The sequence below is a fragment of the Pterocles gutturalis genome, unplaced genomic scaffold (genome assembly GCF_000699245.1).
Source record: "Pterocles gutturalis isolate BGI_N339 unplaced genomic scaffold, ASM69924v1 scaffold6306, whole genome shotgun sequence".
NCBI classification, from domain to species: domain Eukaryota; kingdom Metazoa; phylum Chordata; class Aves; order Pterocliformes; family Pteroclidae; genus Pterocles; species Pterocles gutturalis.
Window position 1 is genome coordinate 61,669 of NW_010100197.1, and position 25,936 is coordinate 87,604.

Genomic DNA, 25,936 nt, shown 5'->3' on the forward strand with positions numbered 1-25,936 from the left:
GTTGGAAGTGGTCTTGAACCGCTGGTTCAGAATCTGGCTATGGTATTGACAGCTGAATCTACCAGAAGGGACTAAGCTACCTCTCTGTTTCTCAAGTACGGAAGATAAAGTAGCTTTTTAGAAACCAGATGGAAAAGAACAGCTTGGGAAAGGTAGAGCCCTATAACTGATACAACTGACTTCCCTCTGCATGAGATTTGTCATCATCTTCTGATTATTTCTTCCTATCTTAATTCCTTATTGTAAGCACCACCTATCTAAGGATATTCTTTGCCAAGAGCAGTGTGTCCAACCTGCACCTAGATCTGGCTTAGTTTTAATACCATACTGGTTTTTAAATCTCAGGCAAGCTCAGTGAGAAGTGAACACACAAGTTCAGGAAGTTCATACACAAATCTTGAGATCGTCTCATGGATATGAGTTTCTGATGCATGTGAAACTATTCTGGCAAATATATTGGGTCCAACTGAAAGTGAACTATGTTTCTTCAAAAGATGTATAAATATTACTATTTAGTGAACCCTTTATACAAAAAAAATGCTTTGCAAACATTGATTCAGCCTCATTTTGGGCAGCTGGGAAGATAATCTCTTCTATAGTTTCATTCTGTTCTGAGGGGTGGATGAAGTGTGGCAAAGGGAGGGACCTGCACAAGGACAGAATGGAATCATTGATCAACCTTGTCAGGAAGGTGTTCTCCTGATATTTCAGCTTCATAGAGGTAAGAGGGGTGGAAAGAGACGAAGAGAGTCATCCAGCCAGTTTGAAAAGAGAAGGTGGTAAGCGGGGACTGGCCTGTACAGGATTTTGAAAAAAGGGACAGGAAAGCTGAATTTTATGCAGATGGTAAAGGGAAGGAAATACAGAAATGCGAGGTTCTACAGAAGTATATAGTCAGATCAGCAGGGAAGTGAAGTCTTTTTACAATAGCTGAAGTGGGAGTTGTTTGCTTCCCATGTCGATATTTTCATACACATACTGCAGAAGTTCCATTCCCACCGTTCTCTCTCTATATATACATACGTGCTTGTGTATCCCAGAAGCCTGTCTTATTCACTGACTCAGCTGTTCCATTGTAATTGAAGACATTGTCCTCTCCTTCTCTGCCATTCGTTCTCTCGTATGCAAGTCAACATGCTCTCATGGCTAGGTTGAATAGCCTTTGAAAACTGTTATGTATTTTTGTAGGACACAGCAGCTTTATCTATGCACAGTAGATATTGGGTAGGTTATAGTCTATTGTGACAATATTTGTTTTCTTTCAGGGACAGGGTTGTAAGCTACACTCTTGGTCGGAGGCTTCCTACGGATCATGTCAGTGGCCAGCTGCAGTTCCGATTTGAGATAACTTCTTCCATCCATCCAGGTAATTCTCAGTCTTAACTCATAATTTATCTAGATTTTTTTTCTGCTTTGCATTCTTTCTCCTCAGAAATCTGAATTCATTCCTGGCTGCTCTGGGACTTTAGGTGCAGTCATGAGCAAAGGAAAGTGCATAAAGTCCCCCATCACAGGATGCATCGTGAGTCACAACTTCTTCCATGTTTCCCCTTAGCTTAGAGCTACCTGTGTCTCGTATTCCCCTGTTCTTGGCTGCTTCAAATATTCTGCCACATTACTGGGAGAAAAGAGGGTAGAAAACTAAATTCTCATCCTCTTTTCTATTACTTGTCCTGGGGAAGTCCTAGATGGGCTGTTATCTGTAGAGTCATCTGCATTTGAGCACTTTGTAAGTAAAAATGGAGAATGTAACAGTAGAGATGACTAGGAACTTTCTGATTCTGATTATTTTTAATGAAAAAAGTAGAATAGAAAATAATTCAGTGTTCCCCTCCTTCCCTCCCTTTTGGTTTGGTTTTGGTTCACATTCTCTTGTAGTTATTAGGAATTCACTGTCCTGATGGTGTACGTTTGAACCTTGATTTTTGTGCCAAACTCTCCAAAGTGTTGCTCAGGGAGTTTTTGTCTCTCTATGGCAGTGCCCTCTCAGGTATGCCTTGTCAAGCCAACAGCACCTGCATTAGTGGTTGAAAATCATGACCTGCCTCTTGCTGGAAAACCCTGAATCTGGCATTTGGCTGTTTGGATGGTGTGAAAGAAGCTGGGTTGTTTAGCATCTGGGAGGAGGTGCTACAGATGAGGATCACATCAAAAGATGTTTTGAGGAAAGTTTCCACCTTTCAGAGTGTGAAAAACAGGTTTTTTTAAGTTCTCTGGTGTGGAGCCCTGTCAGTTTCAGAATGACAAGAAAAATGTCATTAAAACCTCAGGGAAGGCTTCCTTGTCATTCCCATTATATTCCCTCCAAGGCCAGTTGGCTCAAAGAAGTTTCAAGAAGTTTCAGGTTATATTGCAAGGGGGCAGGGTGCAGCATACAGATTACCACCGTAAATCCTATGGTTGTTAAAACCACTGTACCGAGGCTGCCTAGCAAAAAAAAAAAAAAAAATCATCATTTCTTGATAATTGCTCAGCTGCCCACTCATTTCACACTGTAATTTATGCTCTTTAATTTTCTCAGATTGCTGTGGACGCCTGTGCCCCCACAGCCAAGCTTCTGGTTCAGTCAACGCTTCTTGCTAAAGGAGTAAGTAATTTTTTTCCCTGTCTCATACAGATGATGAAGAGGTCTCCATTAGTGCAGATCCTGAGCCAGCTGGCCTCCAGGAAAGCCCTGTGAACAACCCCACAGAGGAAAGCCTCGGTGAGCCTCCATGCATCAACACAGTGACCTCAGAAAGTGCAGCTCCAGAACAGCTAAATGGATACCATGTGAACAGTGTCGATAGCCCAGGGGCTGTCAAACCACCTGGGGAAGTCAACCCGAACAGCTTATCTGAAGAGCTAGCAGGAGATGGGGAGGTTGATGCGGTGCCAGTTCCTGAGCCCTTGGAATCCGTCCCAGGAGAAGTGCTGCCTTCTTTGAGTGCTACGGACCTCACAGAGCAGCTGGCTCTGCTAGCTTGCATGTCTCCTCCTGAGACTGAAGTTAGGGAAAATTACAAAGTCAATTCCAGTACTCAGGGAGATGGTGGAGTCTTGACCAGTGCAGAAACATTAGATTTCGATGAGGTGAGTGCAGATGTGCATGCGGGCAAGGACCTAGAGAAGAGTTCAGAAGAAGGAGCTTCAGCCCAGGAGGAGGAAGATAACAAACTACAACTAAGGACCACAGCAAAGAGGAAAAACAGGCCATGCTCTCTGCCTGTGTCTGAACTTGAGACGGTCATAGCTTCAGCTTGCGGTGAGCCAGAGACCCCTCGCACGCACTACATACGGATCCACAACCTGCTCCACAGCCTGCCCTCGGCACAGATGAGCAGCGATGGGGAAGAAGAGCAAGATGGTGGCAACGGTGGGGAGAACGATGAGGAGTCTACAGTCAAGGAGGCAGTGGAGAATGAGGTGGTCAGTGAGAGTGAGACAGTGGCGGTAGAGCCTCCTCTGGAAAATGAGGCTGAAGAGAACTTCAGCGAGAGCACGGTGCCTCCCCAGACCTTGGATGAGCAACTCCCTGACTTAAATGGTGGGCTGTTGGACGGGGAACAACCCAGGACAGGAAGCGAGAGTGATGCGAGCTCCAGGCCCAATGGTGACAACGAATGTGAGGCGTGCGACACCTCTTGCTACAGCCCCTCTTGCTACAGCACCTCCTGCTACAGTACCTCCTGCTACAGCACTTCTTGCTACAGCACCTCCTGTTATGATAGTAACAATCGCTTCTCCAGCCATACCCGCTTCTCCTCCGTCGACAGTGCAAAGATTTCTGAGAGCACAGTCTTCTCCTCACAGGATGATGATGAGGAGGAGAACAGTGCTTTTGAGTCAGTGCCAGATTCAGTACAGAGCCCTGAGCTGGACAGGGAGCAAGTGGATGGCTCCTCCCAGTGGCCAGATGAACTAGTAGCTCATGGTGGGAATCCACAAAGAGCCACAGAGAGTCTAGACACCCCAGTAGCAGGTCCAAGCAGCAGAAGAGAAGGTTAGATCCTGAGAATCAATGCGCTGAGCAACCTGGATTATCTGGATGTCACAGAAGGCATCAGATAATCAAGGTTTCAGATAGCTCACGGTTTATTTCTTACAAATTTTGGGGCTGTGAGCTGGGCTAGATATCAGGGAGGGTTGGATAATTCAGCCTGCCCTTAAAAATGCCAGCAAATCCAAATAAATCAGAGGGGATCTGTATGGATGGATTCCTGTAGATATACATGCATCATTATGAAATCAAGATTAGCTACTGTAGTTACGTGGCAGGTCAGCATTATCACATCCACCAACTCATTCCTTATTTCCTGGGATTGATCCATTTCACATATCTGATGTGCTGCCATGTCTCTGATAGTCAGTGAAAGGACCAGCTTGTGCTTGTCAAGGGGCTCATACGCTCATTTACGCCAGCTAGAGATCTGGTCCAGGGTCTGTGTATGATGGGTAGCCGTACACAGTCATAAGCATGGAGAAATGCAAGTATTTGTCTCTTACCAACCCAGTTTTCTAGCCTTGTTTGTTCCAATTCCCCAAGTATCAAACAAATCTACTTCAGATTTCACAGACCATAGAGCAACTCAGCAGAGATATTTTTTTAGATGCTTTGAAAATTGAACTATATGGAACAAAATTCTCATCTCCCTATCCTTCTCTAGATATAAAACATAGTTAAGAAAGTAATTTTCTGGTTTTGTAATTTAGGTACTGTTTTTCCTAATCCTTCCAAACCATTACATTAAATTCATCCCTTTGGTAACTCATTTTATGTCATATGGAGTTACCTGAAGGGTGAGTTTGATCACTCACCTTTTCTTCAGCTAACGTATCATTTTTCTCCAGCTAAAGCAGCAGCTAAGGAGTATGCAGCGAGGTCAAGAGTTAGTCTTTGCATTCCCAAATCCTGAGTCATCCGTCTCCCACCATAAATGATACCAAATTAAAGTGGCACCAAAAGGATAACAGATTTGGGGATCACTGGGAAACCCCACACGAAGCATCCTTCTACCTTTTCCTTCTCTATTCCCAGTTTATTTACCCCCACCTTCCCACAAGCACAGACCCTGCCCCAGCAGGAAGAAAGGTGTAAGGGTGGCCTGACGTGCTGGGCTGTGTCAAGACTTTCTAGGCAGCTGGGCCTAGGGAGGTATTTGCTCTGCAGAGCAGAATCTATCCCAAAGAATTAAATTCTCAGAAGTGCACAGAGGTATAGAAACCCACAGTTCCCTTCCTTGCAGGGGAGGGTCTTTGCGTGTGGACAGCATTATAGCTAAGGGGGCACGAGCGTGTGTGCGTGAGACCATGCTTACAGATTTGATGGTTATTTTGGACTGTGTGTACTTTCGAGAGGAATGTGGGGGGAGAGTGTGTCTTCTGCTTATGGATTCAGCACAGTTCCAAGGTTGTGCCCCTTGAGCCTGTATAAAGGGCGCTGCAGTGTTCATGGTGGCTTTGCTTTGGTGAGCTGAGAGAGAGTATGTCTGAAGGGCAGTCCGGCTCTTAGCACTCTTGATATCACCAAGGGTGCTTCAGTAAATGTGCATGTTGCTTCATGACTTGGCAGCTGTTACAAATACAGTAGATGTGGTCACCTCCATCCACTCCAGGTGACTGATACTACCATGCCTCTGCTGCCTTGGCGTAACTATCTTGACTAGGGGAGAGTCAATTGTGGTGAGGTAAGTAAAGAAAAAAAGGTGGATGATCTTGTAGTTGGTGCTACAACACCTGCAGTAACAGCACAATTCTTAAAGCTATGAGAGATGGAGTTTTAGCAGCCAGTAATAACTTACATAACTGCTGTCTGTTCAAAACATGCAGCAGATGCAACTTTGAGATACGCCTATACACAAGGGGTTTGATGGAGACATTTGACAGGCCATACGGTATCAGCAGAGCACCTAGAAAAGAGAGTATTTTTGTCCGAGTTATTTTTCTTGCTTCTGGATGGTGTGAGTTTTTTTGCAGTTTTATACAAAACTGGCTTCTGCCTTCTAGCTGTTAGTTGTTTAATGAAAAAACGTATTTTTTGGTAAATGTGTTTTTACATTTGATAGCTATATGTTTGGGTTTTTTACAAACTGTTCGTTCTTACACTATTAAGATTCTGACATTAAAGACAGCTAAACCAGCCAGCACACAGTGAGTTTGGTTTAGCTGAATGGTCTGGTTTTGAATTTTGAAGTATCTGTGTGTAATTTTCTGGTGATGTTGGAAATGCTAAATATATTTTTTCCCTAAGCTGCATCTTTCTGATGCATGTAAATGCAATTCAGATTGTATCTGTATTAAGAGGCCCACCTGGAGCTGGAGGTTCTAAGTGAAAAACTGATGCCACACGGTATGAAAATGTGTCCATTAGTAGGAAAAAAAAGTCCTGGTTTCTAAGGTTTTAAGGACGGACCAAGAAGGAATCTTAATTCTGGAACCTGTGAAGTTTTAACGTGCAGGTTCCTTATTCTCACAGTTAAGTCTAAGATAAGGAATGCTTTTTCATCCCTACTATAACTTCTTGGTTTCTGAAAGGATTCTATGAACATTGACTGGATCTTAAGTTACTTGTTCCTTTCAACAGAACGTGAGTTTGGACATTTGCTTAGGTTTCATTTATTACGTATTTGGATATATAGACATATATACAATGTTAGTGTTTTAAAACTTCCTCTGCACTGTGTACTGTGTGTCTCTCTCTTCTTCTGCTGCTGCTTCTTTTTCTTCTTTCCCTCTTCCGTATCTCAGGTCTTTTTTCTTTATCTCAGATCCTGACTATGTCTTGCTATCTTTTGTCCTCCTCTTCTACCACCTGTCTCCTACCTGTTTCTGGTCCTTCTCTCTCTTTCCACCCAAGATGGACTCTTTGAATTTTGAAAAATACCTATCGAAGGGGATGATCTTCTGCTTTGCAGGGACTGCAAAATCCTGACATTCTGGTCAACTTGTACAGCCATTGATCTTTCAGAAAAGCAGAGGGAGATCCAAGGCAGCTTTTAGCCTCATATTCCACTGGTGGGATGAATTTAAAACGGAACCAGGATTTTGCATATTCCTGCCAACTCCTGCAGAAGCTTGAGTTTGGTTGTACATGCACAGTATTTCTCAGAGATCAAGCCTGATTCTTCTCTCGCTTACACTTGTGTGTCTATGAGTCCAGAATTGGCCCACAGTAGTTTAGTAATGACTCAAACCTGAGATCAGAGCCTTGACTGCATTATTTTAATAAATCTTTGGCATATGAGTTGTTATTAAAATAGTGCCTGAAAATAGGAATAACCAGAGCAGCTAGTACACCAGGCTAACCTATTTTTTTAAAAGTCACTTGTTTTACAGTAGCACATTTTTTGAACCACATTGTGAGAACAGTGAATGACTGTCAATGTCTTGAATATCTTGTCCGTAGGTGATTGTCCTTTACTCCATAATTCTCAGCCAGTCAGCCAGCTTCCTTCTCTGAGGCCAGACCATCATCACTACCCAACTATCGATGAGCCTCTTCCACCAAGTAAGCTTTAGTTTTTTTAATTTATTGCATTTTTCAGCTTTTCCTGTTAAGTCAAACAGTATAGAGGTCAGTATGTCCTTCTAAATAATCCCATCTGTTCTGCATATACATTCTCCAGAACCCAAGCTATATGCCCTTTTGTTTCACTTATTTGATCCTGACTTCAAGTGTTGTCGTGTTATTTCGGACAAGCTCCATAACCCCCCTCTGCTTTGGTCTGTCTTCTTCCTTAGCTACCATGAAATGAAAAAAATAGTATTTCCTTGTTGCCAGTCAGTCTGTTTAAACTGGAATGAGTGAGTATCTGCCAGGTGTTCCACAAGCCTTACTATGAAGCCTTTTGGGTGGTGTATCAACAAAGTACGCTGATTTTTTTCTAGACTATTTGTCTCCAGGTTTTCCATAACCAACTTCGAAGGTGGTTTGGGATGGCAGTCCCTGTGATCTGTCAGCTCTGCTTGCAGATCCAGCAAGAACCCTTTCACATTCAGAATGTTCCTGGGACAGACAGGTCCAAATCTGAGCAAAACCAGTAGAAGCTGGGAAAAGGCAGCTCATATAGAGTGGTCTTGTTGTACTGTCTTTGGATTTGATAATCAGTTATGGATGGATTTGATAATCAGTTATGCTCCTTGTGGACTGTAATGGCATCTGCAGTTGCATTGGATCAAAATTAGAGCATCTTAAGTTGTGTGATTGATATTCAGACTGATAATATGGGATTTTACCACCAAATCGACTGCTGAAGAGGTTTTCACTTGTCTCTGTAGCCTTGCCCTTGTGTATTCCTGGAGGATTACCCTGCTTTTTGCACTGGCGTTCGGTGCCCAGCAGAGCGCACTCTATGCCCTGCGACATGCTGCTGATCACCTTTCGACTTCAACACATGATTTAACAACCTAAAATGTGCAGTGCCTCAGAAAAACAACCAGGAGGATAAACAAAGCACTTTATTTTTTTTCAAAGCCCAAGTAGGGAACACACTTATTTGGCCTATGGTGCTCTTGACAGATAATTAATCATTCACCAACCATGCTGTCAGTATTCCCTAAGCCAAAAATAGCCCCGATGCTGGCGTCAGCTGCACAGTAGCATGAATGATTCAAATGCCTTTAGCCCAGTGAAGTCTTATGAGAGTCCCACTGTGGCTTGCCAGTGAATGATGAAATGGGAATAGTTACCTCTGTAACAGGCAACTATTTCTCTTCCTCCCGCTCTTACCTCAACACTTTGTGAATAGAGCACATTCCCCATTAGATGACTTAATGATAGGACACTGACACCAGCTCAGGTAAACAAAACATACTGTGAATCTGTTCCATGTTCTTCCATCGCCAATTTAATGTTCTTCCTCTTTCTTGTGATTATCCTCAAAAGGGGCAAGTATTTCTACCATTGATTTTCACAAGTGCCTTCACAACAGGGTTTAAGGACCTGAAATGCAATGTGTGATGGCACAGTACAGAAGTGATATCACTTTGTAGGATTTTATTTTAGCATTTGCATATAACATCATTTTTGCAATAAAAGCTGACACCATGGTCTTAAATATATTGATCTTAATAGGAATAGACTGTACTAATTTGGGACGGCAAAAAGTTGAATTGGATAATATCGCCTAGGAAGCCTGTTTCCAAAAACTCTCTATGAAATTTTAAGGTAATTTCAAAATGAAAACTATAGCCTTCATCTAGAAATGTTTCTTCTTCTAGCATTCAGTGTTACTATCTCCGTGCCTTTAATGCCTCTTAATCCTAGATAAATAGTTTTCAATCATGTGAAAGGAGGAAACTTTATATTTTAAACCTGAGTTATATAATCAAACCTGGCTTAGTTCTCACATGCAGCATTAGCTTCAGTCCCAAAGTAGAGTTGAAGATAGTTTGCCAGTGCTGCAAGTTCAGCATTGACTGGTTTTACTTTGGTCATAGAGAATCTTCTGGACAGTCTTCTTTCTCTTTTGAATAGTTTTCTGAATATTTTTTTTCATCCTAACCCTACAACAGTTGGTCTCAGGGAGGAAAGTTAATTGCAGATGGTTTTATTTAGGAAAGTAAGGTAGAACTGATTTATTATTTATGTAGGAATGTCATAATGACCAGTCTGAATGTTAAGGCCTATACAAGATCGACAGAAGATTTGTACGGCCTCTTGACAGCATTAGTAGTCACCCCTTATTATGCGTGTGTTTGCTAGTACTGCTGGAAACCCTACAGAACTGAAGCCAAGAAAAATACATGTGCCCAGTTCAGAGCTGCTCTTTGCCGAAGGTGTGGCTGAGCTTGGAAAGGAAAAGACAGCTTATTTACTTTGCCCTGCCAGGATTATGGTCCTGCCAGAAAAGTTGCGTCTTCTGGTATAAATCAGAGCAGTTTCAGGGGCTGCTGTGAAATATGACTTGGCTGATGGAGGGGGATCGCTGGAGAACAGAACCAGTACTGTCCGGTCCCCCACCTGTGCTCCAGCATGCTCTTACTGGGAAGGTTAGATGGAAGTTGGTCTCTGTTGTAGCCACCAGCTTGTTTTGCCTGAAAAACTAAGGAAAGACCCTGAGGAGATTTGTCTGCTTCCTAGACTACCTGTGGCCCTGAAGTAGCATGAAGGGACTGAAGCACAGCTCAGAAGGAGAGTTGTGTCTGTCAGTCCGCCTGCCAGCCTGTTTGTCTCTCTGTGTGGGTATCCATCCATCTGTCCACAAATCTGGTCTCATATGCAGCTTCAGGGACTTGTGTGACTTACAGGTTGTCTTGTGGGAAAGGTAGAAAGTGTACCTGCCACCTGTGTAACAGCAAAAGTATTGGCACCTAACACCTTCTGACAGCCTTCCCAAATGACCCAAAGAAGTTATTCAGCTGATGAGAAATGCTGTTTCAAGGAGCAGTACTGCTATAGGTTTCTCAAAAGTCATGGGACACACAGTTCCTAATATTTTGGCATGCCAATGCAAGTGTCAGCCCATGGTTTCAGGCATATATACCCATAAAGCAATGGATAAAGCAGGGCTCCCAGATAGGTGTAGTTCATGTCTGTACAAACTGCTGTTGGATGTCTGATACATCCAACAGAGACAGCCTTCCTGAAGTTGTAATCCAGTCTGTGTGATCCTGACCTGATGTTTTCACTGTGACCTCCAAGCTCTGGACAAGTTTTGGTGCTCCTAGATTTCTAAGTATTGTGCTTAGGAGCTTAGGAACTCTGGGGTGAGTTTAATTAGAGAAACACTGCAACATAGCCTCTAGAGCTGGTAGTGCACAGGGCTGGATTACAAGAAGCCCTTGTTTGACTGTATAATTGGGTAGTATTATTCTTAGTAAGTGTCCATCGGCCGGCTTCAGACCAATATGACCAGCTGGTGCCTTCTGTAGGCTGCCTAGAGAGTGGATCAACAGCATTGCCTACGAGCTTCTAATTATCCATTGACCTTTATTATTCTCAACTTGTTACGTGTATGCTACAGTAGTGTGGGGTGAGGGCTAACATTCGTCCTTTGCCAGACAACAGCAAGGAAAATGATGATCTTAGTGATGTTAAGGTACATCAAGTCACCTTTGTTCTGAGCAAGATTGTTTTCTTTCCTTCAGCCTGCCTGATGTGTCCGTCTGATTTCCTTCAATGTGCATCTGTTGTACTTGATGTGCTGGCTTTCTCTGTCTTATGTTTTAGCCATCGTTTTCACAAAGCTGTGATCTTGTTCTTGAAACAGCTACAACATCCTTGGGAAACTTCACATGGTGGGAGGAAGAGAAGGTCCTCTCCTTAAAATGCCATAGTGATGTTCACAGGGAGAGACAGTATGTGTATGTATCCCTGTGGAGTGACTATAGGGTTTGTGTCTATAAGGACTGAGTTACTTACAGCCAGCTTTGAAATAAATAATGCATGTGCATATGGCTCTTGTTGTTTTGGAGTCTTACAGAAAATTCCTCCAAGGACTCCCAGTGCCTGTCTTTTAAGGTTTTTGAGATTAATGTGTCAGGAGCAGCCAGCCATAGACTTAACACAGCCTACACCTGCCTGGGACCAGCCCAAGTATGGGATCTGAGTTTAGCCAGGGCCAGCATTCAGGGGGTGGGAATTGGTCATGAAAGACAGGTTTCCAGACACAGCAAGAAAAGGTACAACTTCAGTCCTACTCTTAGAGAGTGGGAGTTAAAATACATAAAGTATGAAATCCGGCTGATCCTGAATTTGATCACAGAAAACCATAGAAGAAGAAATGGACTCATCAGGGAGGAGGGTATCATAGTAAGAGGAAGTGTTTGCCCCCAAAGGTAATCACCATATGTGGATTTGTGTGTGAATGTGAGTGAGGTTTGTATATAAACACGTGTAGAAAGTATGTGCATATATTTACATAGATATGTCAGCAGCTGATGGATCATGTAGAAATATGAAGCTAGCAAGTCTAATTTATATCACTACTCCATACATTCCAACCAATTTGATATATGGCTTTGCTAGCTTGCTCACTTCTGAATTTCTGCTGTTCCAAACGCTTTTTTTATTGACATTACCATTTTCCACAAGCCATCATATACCAAATAACTTTATTTTTCAATCATGGGACAACATTAGTAGGAAACAATAGTGATAGAAGGCTCGATATTATGCTGCAAACGTTCAATCTAGTTGGGATTCATCAGAACAATCGCTTTATGATACTCATCTGTTTACAGAGATTTCTAAGTAAGCGTCCGACCAGGCTGTGATCAGTTTTCAGGGGAGCCTTTAATTGCTGTATAGTATCCTTCGAAGCCACTTCATAAAAAAGAGAGAAATGAAATGTGTTTAGGCTAGTGGGAGGTGTCCCTGCCCATGGCAGGAGGGTTGGAACTCGATGATCTCTAAGGTCCCTTCCAACCCAGACCGTTCTGTGACTCTATGACTCTGTTCTGAAACATAACAAAAACGAAAACATGAGATTTGCCATATTATTTCACATGTAATCCTTTTCTACTAAGAGTTGGTTCTATGTGGCTACCCCAACCTGCAATGAATCCAGCCAATTAGTATTATTAACTGTAAAATTATCCAGCCCTTTAAAAAATGTAGCCACTGTGTCACTTGTTTTTCATAGTCTATGGCAGTGAATTCCATAGGCTACCTATGTGCTGTGTGTGAAATGTTCATGTATATGCATGTACTGCATATATAGACAAGCACAGAGTATGTATACACATTTGACTGTATACTTTGAATATATACATGTAATGTATATTGCACGCATGTAGACTATATATATATAGTATCTCTAGTGTGTATAGACCCTGTCTGTGTAGATGTCTGTGTGCGTGTATCTGTCTCCCGCATGTAGGTTTTCTGGAAGGCATCACACTGACAGCATTACCCCTTCCTTTTTTTCCAACCCTAGATTGGGAAGCTCGAATAGACAGCCATGGGAGGGTATTCTACGTTGATCATGTCAACCGAACCACCACGTGGCAGCGGCCCACAGCTGCAGCAACACCAGATGGGATCCACAGGTCTGGCTCCATCCAGCAAATGGAGCAGCTGAATCGGCGGTGAGCATTTGCACCCACGCTCCCTTCAGATCTGCGCTCCCTTTTTTCCACGCTGCCCCAGTGGCTTCCTTCCTTCCCCAGTGCATCACATTGGCTCCCTAAGGATTTATCTTTCCTCCTTGTCCCAGTCTGATGTACACATTCCTGTCCCTGCTGATGATGTCTTTCAGCCTGCTGTTGTGCCTGCTGTGGGTGCCCCATACCCAGACTTGCCCACATGAGAAGCACTGTTGAGTGAAAGATGTTGCAAAACATTTCAAACAGCAAGAAGAGGCTTTTGGAAAACTGTTTTGAAATGACTCCCAGAAGAGGAGGGAGTGTTCTTCCAAAAGATGGAGTGACTTTTGCTATTTAACTGTAGGAGTGGTATCGATGGGTCAGCATCTAGTGTGATGCTGCAGAGGTTTCTGAGCTGGCTGTTACTGAAATAGTGCTGCCGTATCAGTGTGGCATTTCTCCTCCAGCTAATTAGGCCTGTTGAAAGGTCTGTCTCCTTTTCCAGGGCAGAGCACTGCTCTAATAGGACTGTACACATTTCCAGACTTAGATCTGCTTAGTGTTGCATTGGGCCCTGTAAATCTGTCAGTTTATTCTGAGCTGGCTGAGACATCTCTTAACCTGGTGCACATTTTCCCTTTGTTTGACTAGTCCACACATAGATTTGTGTATCCATTTCCTTCTCGTGCTTGCTTTTTGGACTGAATTTAAGACGGAAGAGAAAAAATAAACAGTTGGTCAAAAATCCTCCCTTTTTACTTCAGAAGAGGGTTTGATTTTTTTTATTCCCTCCTTACTGTAATGGTATGGTTTCTAGAAACAAGACAAGCAAAACTGAAATTATATTCTAACTATAGCATGTAAAATGCTACAGAAGTTTTTTGGTCTTTTATCCTGTGCTAAGAGAAAGATCCACGGCTGAGACAAAGGATGCAGAGTTTCAAACTACTCTTTTCAGAGTGCGGAATAGTTTGGGAGCTACAATGTGTAAAGAGAACTGGGCCCTGAATGACAGCAACTAGAAAGTTAATGTAACTTGTGGAGAGCAAACCAGCCTTCTTAAAGCCGTGGTTTTGCAGCATAAGTTGACGCCATCAACACACTCTTGAACAATTTATCTTTTTTTCCCACCAAAATTCATTATTTTGGATGGCATTTCATAACATGTTATGCCTTGCAGAGGTGAAAGAACCTGCTCAATATTTTCTTTCATTATAGCTTTCCTCAGAATGTGTCAAGCTACCATGCTGATATTAAAAAGCCTAAAGAAAGTGGATGTTTAGTGTAGATTCCTTCAGAGGATTTACATTACTTCTCTGCCATTTAGCATTTGTCTTTAAGAGCGATTTGGGCCATGTCGAAGCTCAGACTGACAAATTATTTGGCTGCCACTTAAACAAGTTATCTGCCACAGAGAGCAGAAGGCTCAGTTGTGGACCATACATCAGTGCTTTTTTTTTTTTTTTTTTTGGTTGAGGTTGAACTCATGTAAATGCAGCAGAACTGTGAAGGGAATAGGTGCTTGTGAAAGTCTGCTATGAATTTACCATTCTGTTAGTTAACACAGGTTAATCGTTAAACCAGTTTTCTCAGCAGAAACTGAAGGGCAGGCATTGTCTTTGTGACCTCCTTGCTTCAAATTTTGTTATTCCATGGTTTCATGGCTTTCTTTGTGATGACTTATCACGGGTTTGGGTTGGGATTGACAGATAATAGGACTGACATTCTTTGAATCTCTCTATTTTTAGTATTCACAAACCCCATTACAAAGTGAGAAGTGTAGGGGGTTTTCAATGGTGGCATCTCTCTCCTTACCTGAGTCCCATTGCAGACTAAGCACTCTGCAACTTATTAAACATGAGCTGTCATGGCTTCTTGGGACAGAGGAAAAGAGATGATGATTCTCTTATCTTTGCCAAAGATCTCTATTGATTTGAGAAGTTGAATACAAAGGTCTTCTATTGTTCCCAAGTTTGGGAACATTTCCTAAAATTCTAATAAAAGAGTTTCATACTGAATATCTGAGAATAAAACTATTATTGTCCTAAAGCTAATTTCAAATATTTCATGTCTGCAGATTTCAGGATTGTGAGGAAAAACACTTTTCGTGAATGGTTGTTATCAGCACTATGAAGGATCGGGCTTTGTTTTAAGAGCTCATTTTCGAAATACTGGTTTGTTGTATTTCAAACTTCATTATTTGAAATGTTCTTCAGCAAACACACCTGAGAATCATTTTAGGTGAGGTAACAGCAAACATAGACCTTGCTGATAGAATTAGCAGCAGCCTGAACTTTTGCTGTAACCTCAAACAAAATTGGACTGAAAATCACTTAGCAGTTTAAAAAAACTTGGCGACTTTTCTTTTTAAACCAGTCTACTCAATTTTTGGCTTCCTGGTTTCATTTGTGGAAGAGAATGGAAAGACCAAAATATTACAAGGAAGCTAGGTATTTCCAGCCCAGCAAAAACCACAAAGCTTTGGAAATTCAGCTTGAAAAAACCCCATAGCTGTGATTGAGCCTAGTCCTGCTTTTCTTCTGTGCTCTGAGATTCCATTAGCTGTAATAGCCACTTGAGGATACAGGGAATGCAAAAATAAAATCAAGGTATTGGGAAAACTCCAAAGAGACATCCATACGTCTTATTTTAAAGACTCTTGCTCATTTTCTACAGCACTGCCTGACTTGCTTACTTCCTAGCAAAGCTGATGACAGCCCTCATTGTCCAGGCTCTGTTGGAAAGCTTTGCAGTATGTGTATATCTAGACTTGTCTTTGCTCTAATTTAAAAGGTAATAAGTAACATAAGAAATTATAACCCTAATAGTTAAGACAGCCACAGTGTGGTGTTTCTAAACCTCCGTGTCTTTGACAAAACACTTTGAAAGAAGACTGAAATTTCCAGAGGCATTCCCGTAACTTTTGCATTTTCAGTGTTTTCTCCAATTACTTTGGCATTTTCTGGTATTTATATAAGATGATTTTATAGTATTGAGACCCAAAAGAAAAGTGTAGCCTTTTGTTGGCATACAGCTAGTGTTACTCTTTAAGGTTTGCCAGTAGTGATTTTCAACCAACTAACTAAATTGAAGCTACAAGGTTTTTTTATATATGTGCTTATATCCCTTGATTATATGAACTTTTTTTTTTTCTTTTGTTGCATGTGGGTGTTGTAAAACTCCTCCAGTCCTGGAATGGAAAGTTCATTCAGTTGCCTGCAGTCAAGTGAATAGAAATTTAAAATAGAGGGTTTAAAACTGCAGTAAATTAATGCTGTTGCAAAATCTGCTATCAGAATTTCCTTGTAAAGATGGATGTTTACTTAAACACAGAACCCCCAATTTTTATAAAAATCTTCTAAAACTGCTGGTTATTGAGCTTTCAAAAATATACACTAAATGTAGCTTCAAATGACTTTGAGTACTGGGGGACACATGTAGTACCGTGAAAGTTTGGCATAAATCTATTAAACTTATTTTTCTTAAATATCTCCAGCCCTTCTGCCCAAAACTGGGTTGCAGTGAGATGCTGGAGATGATGTCTGTTGAGAGATGTAAAAGCCAAATCTTAACTGCTTTAATATTCCCATGTCACTTTGAGGAACTAACTCCTGACTAACTTCTAACTTGGAATAAAGTGTGCATTAACAAATAAAGAGAGAGAAAGTAAATAAAATCTGTAAGTCAGAACTTGAGCTGAGGAAAGAAAAAAAAAGTGTATCTGGAAAATGGGAGACAATTTTGAATCATGTTAAATGCAGGCAGTAAAGCCATCCTCTTTTGTATACATACAGAAATGCAATCCAGAAATAAGGACTAAAAATGTTGGGGTGGAGTAAAAGATAGTTAAAATAATTGAGAGACTATTTTATTTCATTCCTTTTCTTTCTTTGTGCTTCTTTCTTTCTCCTTACATTTTTTCTTTTCTTTCTCTGTATATAAAATATATTTTCTTATTTAATATGTAAGACTTACATTCACAGCTTGCCAGTAAAGCCAAAGAAGTCTTGATCTTTCATCTTATTCATTAACTAGACTTTGTTCTGTGTAACGCAACTTCAAAACACTCCAGATTATTCCCGCAGTCAGGGATATATTTTGTTCCTGATCTGGTAAAGTATTTAGGATTGGGCTCATCCCTAAGACCATGATCAGTCCCATTGACATCAACTAATGTGGCAATTAGTTCTGTGATTAGGATGGAAATGACATTATAGATTTTTTTAAGGCATTTGCAGGTTTTTATTCAGATTTTTCTTCTGTCAGTCTCCTCGCTATTGTTTGGTTATCTTTGTATTGTTTCTTCTTCCTTGTTCTGCAACTAGTCACCACCCAAGCTAAATGCCCAATCCCACACATTTCCAAAAATGGACTTAACACTTGCACGTTCACGCTGCTCACTCAGCTCATGTGTTACATTCTATTACACTTTTCTGTGGCTGTCATATCAATTAGATTGTAGCTCTCTGAGGTCACACTACCTACTGGTTTCCATTCCATAGTGCCTACCACAATGGAGGTGTTCCCAACTGCTGGCCGTGCAGTATTGCAATAAACATTTTGTCAATACTCTTAGTAGCCTTTACCTTTTTAGGATTGAACATGTGCATCCAATATTATTATAAGAAGGGCACTCGGTGCATCACAGGATTGATCCTTACTTCATTGGTTATGCTACCAAAAGACTAAATGAGAGGGGGAACATAGCCACCAGGAGTTTTTGGTTCCAGCTGTCCAGATGTTTTAAAAGGAATCCTAGTAGCAACCTCTAGCCTAAATACCTGTCTACATTTGACCTTTGAGTCTTCCTTGCTTTGCACCCTCTGTAGCTATTTGTTAGTCAGTGCAAAATGCCATATTTGCAGAGTAATGGTTGGCCCAAGCGTGAGCAGCTGCATCAGTTGAAGGAGGAGAGTCAGCTGTGCTCTTCCTCTGTCATACACCAAAGACAGAAATATTGGAATCATTCAGAAACAGTGCTGATTGTTAAGGAAGAAAGCACCAGAAAGCTCTTCTGTTAACTAAAGCATGTCATTCCTTTCTCTGAATGTATGTAGATACCAAAATATCCAGCGAACTATTGCAACAGAGCGGACTGAAGATGATGCTGTGGTAAACAACAGGGTGGAGAGAGTTCCCACCGGAGGGGGAAGTGATTCCGAGGCAGAGCCTTCCCAGCCAAGCTCAGGTATGGAGAAAAAAACTATTGAGCAGCATGTTCAGTGCCACTCAGTGATGGCATTCGGTTCTGGGGGAATCTGCATTTCCACGGGAGACTGGAACTCTATTGTACTGGGTTGCAAAAGCTAATTAAAATAAAAGAGGTTTAGACTTGAAGCTACAGGTACAAAGGTAGCCCTCAGTTCTTTCTTAACAGTTTCTAAGACAGACAAACCATTCTTTCTTTAGTAAAGGGCTATTTGAAATTAAAATGGAAAAGACATCTGGTTTTTATTCAGCTTAGTAGTTGCAAAAATGATGCTGTATTATTTTTGCTGCAGTGTGATTTTGATCTTGGGGCATTGCAGTTTATTCTCCCTGGGCTGGCTTCTGTGCTGCTACATTTGTCCATGTGGTCACACCTGCAGTGGCCCTGGCATCAGGTACGAAATACTTGTGGGTTTAAAGCTGCAGTTTTGTGATAGCTATGAGCTGATCTAAGCGTGGGCTGCCACTGAAGAAGGCACAGCTGTCTTTTTGCTCATCACTAACTCACGTGACAGCACGCCATACCAGAGCAGAGAACTGATCTGCCTGAAAAATAACCTTGTTTCTTGTCCTCAGTGTTGTTTACAGCCTGGTTGGTTCTTTCATCTGGCTCATTAGATGACAAGACAAGAATGAGTGTCACTACAAAGGAGAAGAGGAGAATGTGTAGCCAGGGCAGGATGGGATGGGCAGGGAGCTCTTCTCTCTTTGGTGGTCGTCATACTCATGTTTTCTTAAAACGTTTGTGAAACTATAGCCTAAGTGTTTGTTTCAGGTAAGAAACACCAGCAATCAGACTAGCACCCACTATGCAACTTGTGGACCCGCAAAAATAACTCTCTGCTTTGTCTGAGAACTTGCACCACCAAAATGAATGTCCAGTTCTCTTCCTTTGCATCATTCTCACCTCCACCTAACTTTGTGCTCTGTGTTATCTGCTGGAAATAAATCTGACTTCTTGCCGTTCTCTTGCCATTCCTCTGTAAACAGCATTGGCAGAGGGAAAGAACCAACACAACGTCTGCTTGAATTTTGTTCATGTTCCATGGTGAATAGGCAGAATTACGCAGAGAAATAGTGGTCTTTTCTTTTTAAACAAGTTTAGAAAAATACTTGATTTTGCCTGTTTGTTTTCCAGACCTATTAGGTGTTTTTAGCTTGAAAATCAATTTTGAACAAGGATGTTTGATATTAAAAATTTATTTGCAATCCTTTGTATTGCAATTTATGGGCCCCTTTTACCTACATTGTATCGTATCGGGAGAACCCAGTCCTTTCTGTTACCGGCTGAAATGGAAGTGATGTAGACATTGTATTATTAGTATTTAAATTGTAAGTAATGTAGTTATTACTCATAATATGTGTAATCATTTACTATCATAGCCTACATAATAAAATAGTAATTTCATAGGAATTGCCACGAGTAAGTATTTAGGTCAGTTTATCATGTATCATTCACTTTTTTGTTTTAACCCCGAAGAGCTAATGAGTGTGGTATATGTCATCTTAAGTTATTAGGAAATGAGTTTTGCTAGAGATAATTGCTTTGCTTTTAGGAGGAAAAAGTCAATATTGTATAAAATGACAAGAATTAAAAGATCAAGGGTGATGTAAACCACAGGAGAATAAGAGAAAGCCGCAATATGATGCATTTGCTATTTGCCTTTTAATTGAAATGAAAAATGCCAGAAGGAATGCAATTTAGGCACGTTAATCCAGATTCTAAACCAGTACAAATCCATTTAACTCCAGCAATGGATCCAGTCAGCAGTTTTTAGTACATAGAATAATATGATGTGTCTAGCAGGAAAGAAAAAAAAAATATAGTTGATAAGAAAAAATGGGAATCTATATTTGTCCTGTTGATGATGTCTGCATCCAATTTCCTTGGACTGCAAATACAAATTGGCTTGTATTTGAAAATGCCAGAACTGCATACTCAAGCCATAATTCCATGGTAGGAAGCATTTTTCTGGTGGCTGTAGAAGGTCAAGGAATTCCCACCTCTACAGAGTTTACATTCTCAAATGCCTCGGTTCTGCTCCTGCGCTTCATGAATCAATACAGATTAAAATAATCCCTTTGTGTCTTTTTTTGTTTTCTTTACCATACAAGTCCCCAAAACCATGGACTTGCCAAAAATGATGCAATTACAAGTAAAGGGCAGTGCTTCACAGCACCAATATGGATGTGAATGGCTGAGAGGGGAGCTTCCTTAACCCTGTCTTGCTACCAAATGCTTTCTGCTGGTGAATACCTCGGGCTCGATTGGGAACCTGGGTGTCAGTATTGAACCAAACGATCAGCTGGTAAAACCTGTTGTGGTCACACTGATATTTAGAGACAGCAGTAGATGTGACACAGAGTTTTATAACACACAGTACAGAAAAGCATCGAGCTCCTGGACTGCTACTGTAAGCACTGCACCTCTAAATGTAAGGAGAACGTCTGCCAGTTTGACAGCAGGCTTGTGTTGGAAACACAAAGAAGGTAGGCACACTGGGCAGGATGGTGACTTTTTTATAGTGTCACTTTTGCAGCCATTCAGTAAAGGTTAAATAGTAGACTGCACTTGCTGCTGCGTTAATAAGATTCTGCTTCTTTTCTTTTTGTCCAGAGATTAGGAGGGAAGGTTCCCTTTCTCCTGTGAATTCTCAAAAAATCACCTTGTTGCTGCAGTCTCCGGCTGTGAAGTTCATCACCAATCCTGAGTTCTTCACTGTGTTGCATGCAAACTATGTGAGTAGTTACAATTTGCACTCCCACGCTACTGATTTCAGAATTCAAATGCTGCACCCTAGGCCTATGGGGAGAATGCAGAGTGAATTGAAATTGTGTGACACGGGGCTCAGTTGCCCTTTCTGAGGGAACAGTACAGGCAAGTTGCTCCAAGGAGACTCTTGCTAGAATTCTGCCTCACACAAGGAATTCTTTGGTACAGAGAAGCTCATTAATGTTATCCTTCCAGAATAAGCAGGAATTCTTGGTTTTGGCTTGGTTCATTCTGTTGTCTGTTGCTGCAAGAAGTGAGGTTGTTGCCTTTTGAGCCATGTTCCTGAGAAATCTTACTCAGATATCACCAAGTCTCAGGGAAAATGAGGAAAAAAATTATTAGCTCCTGCAGTTTGCACTCCCAAGAAACTCATGGGCATAACGTAGTGAAAGAAATACTAACTTGAGTCAGCATAGCTATTTTGAAAAAAACACTAATGAGAATGAATTTTCAGAAATTCAAATAACTGGGTTTTTTTCCATTAATTCAATAAATCTGCATGTTTTCTTGCAAGCCTGACATGGAGTGGAAAAAAATGTAATGCTAGGTCAACCAGGAGGAAGCAGACAGGGAAATCTCACAAGCAGATGCAGTCCTAGTTTTCCATATCTTGAATGTAGTTCAGCTAGGCATCTACACCTGACTTCTGAATATTTGGAAAATCATCCATTTCTTGGTAGGGATGACCTTTCTTTTGGAAAGAAAAAGGAAAACACTTCAGGAGTTGCCTCAGCACCGGTCTTTAAGCTAACTACAGACATTGAGTTTTGGCTGTGGTGCTTTGCAGGTTGAAGCCAGCTGTCCATCTCCAAACATCTGCCAGAGATGATATTGCCCATGAAGTCCTTCAGAGGAAGGGATATATTAACTCGTCTGATATTACCTGAACTAGGTTATGGAATGCACATAATTTCTTCCATTGACAGGGTGATATATGATGATATATAGCTGGGAGAAATATAATTTTCATTTGGCATAGTTGTTTGCAAAATGAGCAACTGATTCCATAGTGGTGTAAGGAACAGCTCACAAGAGACTGAATCCCAATTTTCTTTCTCACCGAAATAAAAAAAGCCAAGAGAGGCCTTCGGTTTGAGCTTATAAAGTTGTCTCTAATATGAGAGCCAGAATAATCTATTGAAACATCTGTCAAATGGTTATACAGATTCCACTTGTACAGAAATAACAGCCCACATAACTTTTGGCTTAACATGGCTGTAATATTTTAACCACAAGCCCCTATTAAAATTTCAAGCTATTAATTACGCCAATGAAGTTGAGATTGGAAAATATTATCCAGCAGTTAGAATTAAAATGGGAAAGGCTCTCATTTTTGAGATATTTTATTTCCGTGGAGGGATAAAGCTACATTACATTTTTTGTTCCCCTGGTGCACCCAAGAGATACTCGGACAGTCATTGATCACACATTAGATTGAAATAAAACTTCTGTCATAGCATAGGCTGGAATCATAGCAATTTGTGACCATGGAGCTTTCCTGGATCATAACCAGGTCATATCTCCAGGACAGAGATCATATCTCTGTGACTTCATATAATTTAGCAATCCTTACCATAATTAGGGACCCTGTACTGCAGGGATTATTCTCTTCTCAGCGCTACCACCACGATAAATCCTTACATAATAAAATTGAATACTTGTAAATGTTTTGTTGCATTATAGGGGTTAGAATGCATTAAAAGTACACAGAAATTGAGAATTTAAGGCTGTTGGGTCAGATTCTCTGGACAGATGACAGGTGCACACACTGGGGCTCACTTCACTGGGGACGCGAGTCCTCCCATGGTCCTTTAGTGAGTAATTAACTCCTTTGGGCTGACCAGCAGAACCAATGCACTCATTTCTTTCCAGTAACATGCTCAGAAGAGTTTCAGAGTTTTGTAAAGTTTCTTACCCTGTCCTGAGGAGCTTTTTCCTTGAAGTAAAAGATCCCAAGAGCAGCCTGTGGATTAGAAAAAGTGTTGTCACCACAAGTGTATTTTGTGGTGCTCTATCATTGAATACGCAGTGGTGACAAACGTCGTTCATTTTTGCCCCCTATTCTGCAACCAGATCAGCACTAACTCGCTGAGATCTGCATCAGGGCATGTTTTTCTGAGAGGTGTATTTAACACCCATTGTGAAATCAAGTGGCTGCCTGAGAGGTGGCGTTCATCTGACTCATGAAAAAATCTCCATCTGACATGCTTTGTAGTCATTGTAGAAACAAATACTCAGTTCCAGGAAATTATTTCTATCTTCCAAAAGTAGACAATTGAAAGTGTCTGTTTGTGTCCTATGGCTATAAAGTGACCATAAATAAGGGAGCAAGCTTAGATGTAGCTGTAGACAGATGTCTACACTTAGATGTAGTGTAGACATCTACACTGCAGTCCTCTTAAGATCATGAATCCTGCCACGAGCATCTTGATTTGAATTATAGCATAAATACATCTTCACAGCTGTCTTTGCCTCTCTCTGGCATCATGCAGTCACACAAGCAGTGTTTCTGTTGACCAGTGGAAGCAATGAAATAGCATATAGTACATGCATCTTGAGTGTGTGGTGTTTTAGCTGACCCTCTTTTTGGAGTATGTCACACAGGCACTTCATGCACAAGCTAACTGTGCATAAAGTGTGGGATGTTTCTCTTTCCAGATTACATTTCTTCTAAGTGTTCATGTAAAGTAGTCAATCAAATCAAAAGAATGAGATGGAAATGGTTCTTGACTCTAACAGGATTTGTTTCAGTTCTTTGGGCATATGGCCCATGAAATAACCAAATATGTTGTTTTGACATCAGAATTGATTTTCCTCACCTCTGTTTTCGCTCTCATAGAGTGCCTATCGAGTCTTCACTAACAGTACCTGCTTGAAGCATATGATTCTGAAAATCCGTAGAGATGCTCGTAACTTTGAGCGCTATCAGCACAACAGAGACCTGGTAAATTTTATCAACATGTTTGCTGATACCCGACTGGAGCTTCCTCGCGGCTGGGAGATAAAAACTGACCAGCAGGGCAAGGTAAGACACAACTAATCACTTGTTTAACACAGCACATCAGGCCACGTGGTCATGAAAGATTCCTTCCTTCTTGATTCAAAATTGGTGAAGGTGTGGCTTAAACAACACAAACAGCAGAGTTACTTTAGAAGCAGAAAAACGCTTCAAGAACAGATGTTCTGAAGCATAGTAACACTCCAGCTTTCTGTGGAATATCACACCATAGCCAAGGCAGCATTGGACTAACAAAAAAGTTAAAGATCTGTCATGACTGCAAAATTTGACTTAGTGTTTCTGCCTCTAATGAAGCTCCGCTGAGTGCCTTCTTGAAACACCAATAGGCTAAAGCAGTGTTCCTTAGTAATTTTATTCTCTTCTATCTTGTTTGCTTTATGGCCATTACACATGATTTTGACCTACATAACTTCAAGTATTTTCCAAGAGCTATGCTAGCTTCAGCTAAGAAAGTCATGTCATTTGCAGTTATCTTCCATGGACTGTGCCTAAACAGGGCATTTCTGACACACAGCTGCCACTGTTTTTCACTTTATGATCCCATGATACCATTAGAGTGTTGTCAATCTTCTTACAAAAAACCATTGTTCCTCTGTGTTTCAGTCTTTCTTCGTTGACCACAACAGCCGTGCCACCACTTTCATAGATCCCAGGATCCCATTGCAGAATGGTCGTCTCCCTAATCACCTGACTCACAGGCAACATCTTCAGCGACTTCGGAGCTACAGCGCTGGAGAGGTAATAGTGCTACTATCAATCCGGATATTTTTGACAGCAATCTTCTGTAGAATTAAAAGCACTTCTTATCTGTGAAATGCATTTTAAAAGACAATCTTGTGGATTTTTATCTTCCAAAGGAAATAAGGATTTTTTCTTTCTGAAGGGTTTATCTGAGAGCTTGCTGGTAATGAAGGTTTATATTGACTGTTTTCAGGATAAAATAATAAACAAGTAATACTAAACCAAAGTGAAATGATGAAAAAAATATTTTAAAAGAAGAATCCATATTTGACACCTTAGTCTTGCTTTAGTGAAGTCAAGTCATTCATTATTTTTATAGCCTGATACTTCAGCAGCCTCATATGTTTCTTCATTCCCCACTGTGACACTCTGCTCTGAAAAGATCTATTCTCTAGCAGGTGTGGTAATGTATGTTGAGGTTTGCTTCCCTAGCTTTCAATCACATTAAACATTTTTCCTGTGTTTCATGGGGATGTTTTTTATCACTGAGGGACATGGGCAGGATTGATAGAAGAATAAATCTTGGGTTTGTATTTTGGATTTAAGGAGGAAAAAGTACCAGCCATCAGATTCTTCATATAGCAGAACTATACAGTTGAAGATTTGTAAAGATTGATGCTAAATAGGACTAGAGATGAATTATGGCCAAAGGATCTTTCTCTTCCAGCAAAACATCTGGAAAAATGCTTGTGAAACTAACATTAAAATTTATTGCAGCAGGGACAGTCTGAGCACCTCCCACTGCCAAATGGGGTTGGGTTCAGAAGCTGACTCGGGTGTGAGCTCAGTACTTCAGGACCAAAGGCAGACCAGGCATAGGTAGCTTGGGTAGGTTTTCCCCATCTCGGGTGAACACAGCAACATATTTTCTGAAGACAGAAGTGTATCAATGGGTCTGTTACAATCATATCTTCCCACCAACTTAGCAACTTCCCTCTGCCAACAGCCTGCAGTTCAGTGTTGCTGTTGTGACTGAACTATTGACATGGATGTGAAAGTCACCTGCGTGATGATTCATATTTGGGCCCATGCTTGCCTGGGGCTTGCATACAAATACAACATGTCAGGGATAGAAACATCGCTGAGCAACTCAGATGACCTAGCACAAAAAATACACTTGGTTTTGCAAGTGCTGGCAAGGCTGACAAAGAACAATTTGCAATAAACCCAAAATAACAAGTACAGGGAAG

At 41.1% G+C, this 25,936-nt stretch overlaps 1 protein-coding gene across 1 annotated transcript in view; it reads left to right on the top strand.

Moving 5' to 3' along the window:
- Positions 1 to 25,936, top strand: part of HECW1 (HECT, C2 and WW domain containing E3 ubiquitin protein ligase 1) — a gene marked incomplete at its 5' end in the record, with an annotated part of 125,589 nt that overhangs the window by 50,913 nt on the left and 48,740 nt on the right. The window contains 8 exons of the mRNA XM_010078769.1: positions 1,266 to 1,366; positions 2,618 to 3,982; positions 7,385 to 7,486; positions 12,858 to 13,008; positions 18,063 to 18,193; positions 20,831 to 20,952; positions 23,826 to 24,011; positions 24,609 to 24,743. Coding sequence (XP_010077071.1) covers positions 1,266 to 1,366; positions 2,618 to 3,982; positions 7,385 to 7,486; positions 12,858 to 13,008; positions 18,063 to 18,193; positions 20,831 to 20,952; positions 23,826 to 24,011; positions 24,609 to 24,743 — 2,293 coding nt within the window. The remainder of the gene's footprint in view (positions 1 to 1,265; positions 1,367 to 2,617; positions 3,983 to 7,384; positions 7,487 to 12,857; positions 13,009 to 18,062; positions 18,194 to 20,830; positions 20,953 to 23,825; positions 24,012 to 24,608; positions 24,744 to 25,936) is intronic.